The sequence below is a fragment of the Doryrhamphus excisus genome, chromosome 2, assembly GCF_030265055.1.
Source record: "Doryrhamphus excisus isolate RoL2022-K1 chromosome 2, RoL_Dexc_1.0, whole genome shotgun sequence".
In the NCBI taxonomy this organism is placed as follows: domain Eukaryota; kingdom Metazoa; phylum Chordata; class Actinopteri; order Syngnathiformes; family Syngnathidae; genus Doryrhamphus; species Doryrhamphus excisus.
The window spans coordinates 29,873,151-29,880,900 of NC_080467.1; the positions used below are offsets into that span (position 1 = coordinate 29,873,151).

The window sequence follows — 7,750 nt, forward strand, 5'->3', positions numbered from 1 at the left end:
AGGTTCGATATCCATGGACAGGTACATTGACGATATCATATAATACTGCAATACTACTGCAATACTGCGCATTGACTTCCTGTAGCAACACAAATCACCTTTGTCAATAAAGTTGGAATCGAGCCCGATGCTTGTGAGTCTTAACGTTATGAATGATTCCACCATTATTTTCATATTTCTATGAACGCTAAAGAGTGCCCATCTACTTCAGTCGCCTTCATGCAGTACTGTGTTGTATTCATACTACTTGTATTCTACTGAATACAAGTACTTATGTCAGCGTTCCATCAAAGGATATTTTGGTATTAAAAAGAAACTACTTAGGATGACAAGCGTGATGGAGTATCATCAAGGGGGGGGGGGGTCGCCCTCACTCATCACCAACCGTTTGGGTCCAAAGAGGTCATAAAAAATACACGGCAGTTTTGTGCAGATCGTGTTTGATTCCAGATGGCTGATGTGCCATTTGTTAGGAGACCACGGCGGAGATATAAAACATTTAGCGAGCGCATGGCTGTGTGAAAAAAATAACGAATGCAGCAGCATCAGCAGCAGAAGAAGAAGAAGCATCAGCATCAGCATCAGCATCAGCATCAGCATCAGCATCGCCCATCACTGCATCCCCAGTTCAAAACCAGGAGCCCCGAACTCGAACAGCGAGCACAATTCCACTTCCTGCAAATCCCTGGGAGGCTGTTTTCTTGACTGGCTTCTTTAAATAACATTCCCTCCCCCACAATCACGCTTGATTGGCAGATCACAGGATGTCACAAACAGCTACTACTCCACATCAAAATGAGCGTCATGGCGGCTGACTGGGACACTTTTACTCAAAACAGGGAAAAAGGAACAATATTCTTCATGCACGGAGATATATTCTTCATATACAGTACAAGGTATCCCAATATGATTATATATTTTAACCAAATGTATACAAAACACATAAACAATACTCATGGCCGATATGGTACACATACCTTTCTTATGTCTACTATTTTTACTTAGACTCAACTGGACCTGGAGGTAAGAACCAGAGTATACAGCAGGAGGAGGCAGCTGCTGTAGCCCGGCTCGGTGCACTATATTGGGACACATGCTGTGAGAAGCCGGGGGGGCCGCCATGGAGCCACCGTTGGAGCCGCCATTGGAGGCGCCATTGGAGGCACCATTGGGGCCGCCAATGGGGCCGCCATTGGAGTCCCTATTGGAGTCCCTATTGGAGTCCCTATTGGAGTCCCTATTGGAGTCCCTATTGGAGTTCCTATTGGAGTTCCTATTGGAGTTCCTATTGGAGTCCCTATTGGAGTCCCTATTGGAGTCCCTATTGGAGCCCCTATTGGAGTCCCTATTGGAGCCGCCATTGGAGCCGCCACTGGAGTCCCTATTGGAGCCGCCACTGGAGTCCCTATTGGAGCCGCCACTGGAGTCCCTATTGGCGCCGCCACTGGAGTCCCTATTGGCGCCGCCACTGGAGTCCCTATTGGCGCCGTCATTGGAGTCCCTATTGGCGCCGCCACTGGAGTCCCTATTGGAGCCGTCATTGGAGTCCCTATTGGAGCCGCCACTGGAGTCCCTATTGGAGCCGCCACTGGAGTCCTTATTGGAGCCGCCATTGGAGTCCCTATTGGAGCCGCCACTGGAGCCCCTATTGGCGTCGCCACTGGAGTCCCTATTGGCGTCGCCACTGGAGTCCCTATTGGCGTCGCCACTGGAGTCCCTATTGGAGCCGCCACTGGAGCCCCTATTGGAGCCGCCACTGGAGCCCCTATTGGAGCCGCCATTGGAGTCCCTATTGGAGCCGCCATTGGAGTCCCTATTGGAGCCGCCATTGGAGTCCCTATTGGAGCCGCCATTGGAGCCGCCATTGGAGCCCTTATTGAAGCTGCGACTGGAGCCCCTATTGGAGTCGCCACTGAAGCCCCTATTGGAGCCGCCATTGGAGTCCCTATTGGAGCCCCTATTGGAGTCGCCACTGGAGTCCCTATTGGAGCCGCCATTGGAGTCCCTATTGGAGCCGCCATTGGAGCCCCTATTGGAGCCCCTACTGAAGCCACCATTGGAGCCGCCATCGAGCCACCAAGGTGTGCTGTACCCGGGGCACACGCTCCGAGCAGCAAGTGTGCCGCCACAAAGGTCTCTGGCAAACTTTTGGCACAACGCTGCAGCGGTGGTGTTTCAGGTGGGACGATGGGCCCCCCCCCCTCCTCACTGCAGGGGGGGGGTTGCTACAACGCCCTTCCTCTTTAAGTTTAACGTTTACAAGTGAGCAATTGTGAATATGATCTTTTGTATTTTTTATTATTTGTATTATTTATTCTTTTTGAACCTTGTGATTGCATTTTGCTTCATTTTAACTGAAGAAATATTTATTTACTTAGATTGACTTGATTTGTCACATTTTTATTTTTTTTGCCCTGTCCAGCCATTGGGGCAGATAGCATTATTGATCTACATACCCTCACATGCTAACATATTTGCAGGGATGATACGGCGCTGATATTGAAGTCTCAAAAAAAAGTGCAAATGTAGCGTGGAGGAAAAATGAAGATGAGGCCGAGGCGATGGATGGGGGTCGTCTCGGCTCTGAACATACTCTGTCTGGACTTCACAAGACCAATAGCAATCCCGTCTGCAATTCCAATGATTGAACTCTCGGGAGAAGCATCAGTCATCTGCGGCGACACAAAAGGCTGCGACTTTATATAAAGTTCCCTCTTCACAAACGCCAAGCCGAGTGTGACAACTGCCTGAGAGTCCAGTCTGGCGGAACGACATCAAGCTTTTCTTCCAGCCGAGCCGTCACGGAGCCCGAGAAGATGGAGTCTTCAAGGTCCTTGTGCGGTCTTGGTATCGTTACCGCGAGCTAACTTATTTTTGATTGAGTCTTATTCATAAAATCCAACGAAGCTTCATGACGGCCTTGAGCGCATTCAATTCGTAATTAGCATCCACTCGCTAAAACAACAGCGAGCGCATCGAGCTTCCCGCACGCTTTGGCCTCGTCTCCGTGCAGCTTTCACATTCAAAACAACTTTTCTATTATGATGCTTCATGTCGACACGCTGCTCTTGATGTGACATAACTAGTATTCATATTTGTTATTACGACTATTCATCATTGCGTCGCTACATTCAAGGTCAATGGGGAATCAAATATTTATGATAATGGCCGAGTATGTGAAGCTAAATAAACACAACAGCCTCTGGACTGGGGTGGTTGGGGGTGTGTGTGTGGGGGGGGGGGGGGGGGGCTGCCAAGCCACTCTGCCGTGTGTATTTCATAGCTTTAACGCTACATTGCACTTGAAGGCACCTTCAACACCACAAAATAGCCTATTTTATTTGAGACTGTGAAATGGGTTTCAATGATAAAACTACAAATGATTGATGATAGCAACTGTTAGCATGCTATCATTTTAGCCAATTTACCCATGTATATACTACAGGTATATACAGCTATGGCATGATGTAGGGACATTGAAGGACAGTCTTGGCATGTTTGATGATAGCATGCTAACTGTTAGCATGCTAACTGTTAGTATGCTATCATTTTAGCCTATTTACCCATGTATATACAGCTATGGTATGATGTAGGGACATTGAAGGACAGCCATGGCATGTTTGATGATAGCATGCTAACTGTTAGCATGCTATCATTTTAGCCAATTTACCCATGTATATACTACAGGTATATACAGCTATGGTATGATGTAGGGACATTGAAGGACAGCCTTGGCATGTTTGATGATAGCATGCTAACTGTTAGCATGCTATCATTTTAGCCAATTTACCCATGTATATACTACAGGCATATACAGCTATGGTATGATGTAGGGACATTGAAGGACAGCCTTGGCATGTTTGATGATAGCATGCTAACTGTTAGCATGCTATCATTTTAGCCAATTTACCCATGTATATACTCCAGGTATATACAGCTATGTAATGACGAAGGGACATTGAAGGACAGTCTTGGCATGTTTGATGATAGCATGCTAACTGTTAGCATGCTATCATTTTAGCCAATTTACCCATGTATATACTACAGGTATATACAGCTATGGTATGATGTAGGGACATTGAAGGACAGTCTTGGCATGTTGGATGATAGCATGCTAACAGTTAGCATACTATCATTTTAGCCGATTTACCCATGTAGATACAGGTATATACAGTTATGACACGATGTAGGGAAGCTATTTTACTGCCTTGGCGCTTTCAGTACATATTGCAGTACAACTTGCTAGGTGTATACACCTAGGTACATGCTAATTGTTGACATTTTAGCCTGATAAAAATCAAGAAGCAAATGTTCATACGGCCGCCTGATGTCTTGCTAGCACCACATTGCATATATCCGGTCAAGTTGTCAAATTTCCATGGAAAACCCAAACAGAACGAGGGACCAAGACTATCCCAGGCTCTTGTCAAACGCGGAATCTCACCTCACGGAAGTGTACATATACATACAATCCATCCTTGTTTATCGAGCTCAACTGGTTCCAGTTAACCAGTTAGCCTCTCCTATTTACTTATTCTAAACTTAACAGTGTTTTTTTTTTAAATGTGTTATATAGATGAGAGTGCAATATGTGTGTGGGGGGGGGGGGGGGGGGCGACTGGACTGGAACAAATTAGGATTTCATCAACCAAAGCCATCATGACATGGCTACCACCAGGAGAACCAGACTATAGAGGGGGAGGAGGCACCTGATGTGGCCCAGCAAGGTGCACCGTATTCGGGCACACGCTCCGAGCACCCAGTGTGCCGCCACGGAGGTCTCTGGGGAACCTTTTCAAACAGATTAGCCCCTCATCGTGGTGCATTTGGAACAATGTTCTTCCTCCTAAAGTGTTTTCTTTACAAAGGAGCGCTAACAAAAAATGAGCGTTTGATTTCCTCAGCCACACTTGTCATTTTTTTTATGATCAGTTATCTGAGCTATTTTTTAATGCTGTCGGATTTATCGCTATGACATAATTCCCTGGAATAGGCCGGCTAATTATGACTAATGTAGACATGTAAACCCACCACCAAACCACTTCTACCTCAGGAGAGCTTTTCTACCCGTCACTCACACATCGACACATATAGGTGTCTCAAAATGTTATTGTAAGATTAATTTAGGGTTGAAAAAGACACGTCGTCTTATATCCATGTCATTATGTCACTCCTCAGAAATGAAGCTAGGCAACTACAGCTTGCTGTTGCGTTTATGTGCTTAGTGCGTCTTTTTTAATGAGTTGTTTAATAAAATAACAATGTTCGGTGAATATAGTAGAACTAGACAGGGAAATGTAATACGTTAAGACCCGAAAAGGCTTTAATTAAAAGGAGCTAAGAATACTTCCAATAGCAGAGCTAAAGTAATCCGAAATGCAGCAGATGTCCTTAAAAAAAACATCGAAGCAAAAACACTTCCATGACATTGGAACACAACTAGGAACCAATTATCGCTCATTCATTTTAAACCGAGTCACATTAGACGTCAAAAGCTAACCTGACTCTCACGTCAACTCCGCACATTCGACCAAATAAAAGACCACAACGGAGCACAAAACACAAACACAAAAAGCACCCGCGACACCCTGAAAAGGAACAACATAAAGTCTTACCTGCCTGGTTACGCTAACGTTGGTCGCCGTTCGCGTTGCTACCCTTCAGGGCGCAGACATGTTGGTTTCTACCACGCTTGTTTATTTGCTGCTGCTCGTCCCCGCAGCGCCACCCGGCGGCCTGGAGAACCACTACACGCAATGAGCATCAGCTCTGTTGTTTCATTATTCACCCAACCTTCATTTTGGTATTAGAAGGTTTTATTTGAGACTGTGGACTGGGTTTTAATGATAAAACTGCAAATTATTGATGATAGCATGCTAACTGTTAGCACACTAGCATTTTAGCCAATTTAACCCATGTATATACTGCAGGTATTTACAGCTATGGCATGATGTAGGGACATTGAAGGACAGTCTTGGCATGTTTGATGATAGCATGCTAACAGTTAGCATGCTATCATTTTAGCCAATTTACCTATGTATATACAGGTATATACAGCTATGGCATGATGTAGGGACATTGAAGGATAGTCTTGGCATGTTTGATGATAGCATGCTAACAGTTAGCATGCAAACATTTTAGCCAATTTACCCATTTATATACAGCTATGGCATGATGTTGGGACATTGAAGGACAGTCTTGGCATGTTTGATGATAGCATGCTAACTGTTAGCATGCTATCATTTTAGCCTGTTTGCCCACGTATATACAGCTATTTACAGTTATGACATGATGTAAGGACACTATTTAACCGCCTTGGCGCTTTCGGTACATATTGCTAACTTGCTAGGTGGTATACACCTAGGTACATGCTAATTGTTGGCATTTTAGCTAAGGTACTTACATATATTGACATGCAAAAACATGCATGGCATAATGTCTAAACGCCAATACACACATGCATGATGTAGGGACACTATAGGACAGCCTTGGCACTTTTGCAGCTAGCATGCTAACTATTTGCATCTTAGCTAATTCTGTCATGTCTCAAATAATGCAAATACTGGTGCTAAGGGGTGACGCAGGGACACTATAGAACCATATTTGAATTTCCTGTACTTAGTGCTTTCTTGCTAGGTGGTAGCATGCTAACAGTTAGCTTTTTAGCTCATTTACTCATTTCTACATGCAAATGGAGATGTCGCATGATGTAGAACTATAGAACTGCCTTTGCACTTTCGGTACCCAGTGCTATCATGCTAGGTGTTAACATGATAACTGTTAGCATGTTTGCCTTTTTGCTAATTTCTTCACGGCCAGATGTAAATACAGACATGGCATGATGTAAGGACACTATACAACTGCTGTGGGACTTTGTTGGAGCAAGTTAGCTAAGGCGCTACATGATATTGTGAATGTCAGTTATGGAAGTTGCTGTATTTTCATGAGGAAATCATCCATATATTGAACATTTATTAGCGGAGGCTGAAACAAAGAAATCAACATCCCAAGAGGCTAAGATGCCGATACGAGATTCCCAATCGTGCCCTTCTTGCAGGACAACCCTGTAGTCAAAAAAACAATAAAACATGAAGAATGACACGCTTTCTAATAATCTCCCTGAGGTGACCCGGACCTGAATCATCCCGCAATTAATTACTGGACATTCCCATGATGAAAAAGCAGGGACTCGGCCACTCGGAACTAAATAAGAGTCGCTGCCTGGAGGTTGCGTCCCGTGTGACCCAAGTGAACAAAGCCAAACAAGAGCTAATGCTGGGATGATTTATTATTCATGCTTTTCTTTTCTTTCCCTCCTTTCCATACGCTCGCTTGCTTCATGTACTTTTTATCACCATTTGTTTAGGGATTGCCTCGAGCTATGAAAAGTACTAAATAATGAATATTGCTGCCTCACATGAACTGTCAGACGACTTTTTTTTTTTTTCATCCAAGTACAGGGGTGTTCAAAGTGCGGCCCCCAGGCCAATAACAGCACCAAACTTGTTTATATTCCTGGCTCACAGTATACTGTATCGTACACCAAATTCAACGACAGCACATTGCACAGAAAGCCAAGACACGGTCCAAACCCTCCCAAAAATGCCACATGAAAACCAAGATGGCCGACTAGCTTAGTGTCTGCTTCCTGTTCTGATGCACGTCTAGCCCATCAGGCAATGACATCACCTCCCAGGAGGTTATGACGAGGATGAACATTTTTGCAAAAACTCAAATATTCAACCAACGG

At 44.7% G+C, this 7,750-nt stretch overlaps 2 protein-coding genes across 3 annotated transcripts in view; both read right to left on the bottom strand.

Moving 5' to 3' along the window:
• Positions 1 to 5,742, bottom strand: part of mrpl11 (mitochondrial ribosomal protein L11) — a 51,752-nt gene extending 46,010 nt beyond the window's left edge. Inside the window, exon 1 of one of the 2 annotated variants that reach the window (XM_058058841.1) lies at positions 5,616 to 5,742. The gene's annotated coding sequence lies outside the window, so the exon portion shown is untranslated. The remainder of the gene's footprint in view (positions 1 to 5,615) is intronic. The other variant, XM_058058852.1, reaches the window with a different exon arrangement.
• LOC131109578 (uncharacterized) lies at positions 613 to 7,144 on the bottom strand. Its single transcript, XM_058061743.1, has 3 exons — positions 7,136 to 7,144; positions 1,018 to 2,145; positions 613 to 675 (listed from the first exon to the last, which is right to left on the bottom strand). Exons 1-3 carry the CDS (start codon positions 7,142 to 7,144, stop codon positions 613 to 615), a joined length of 1,200 nt encoding a protein of 399 aa, XP_057917726.1.
• Between the last annotated feature and the right edge of the window lie 606 nt (positions 7,145 to 7,750).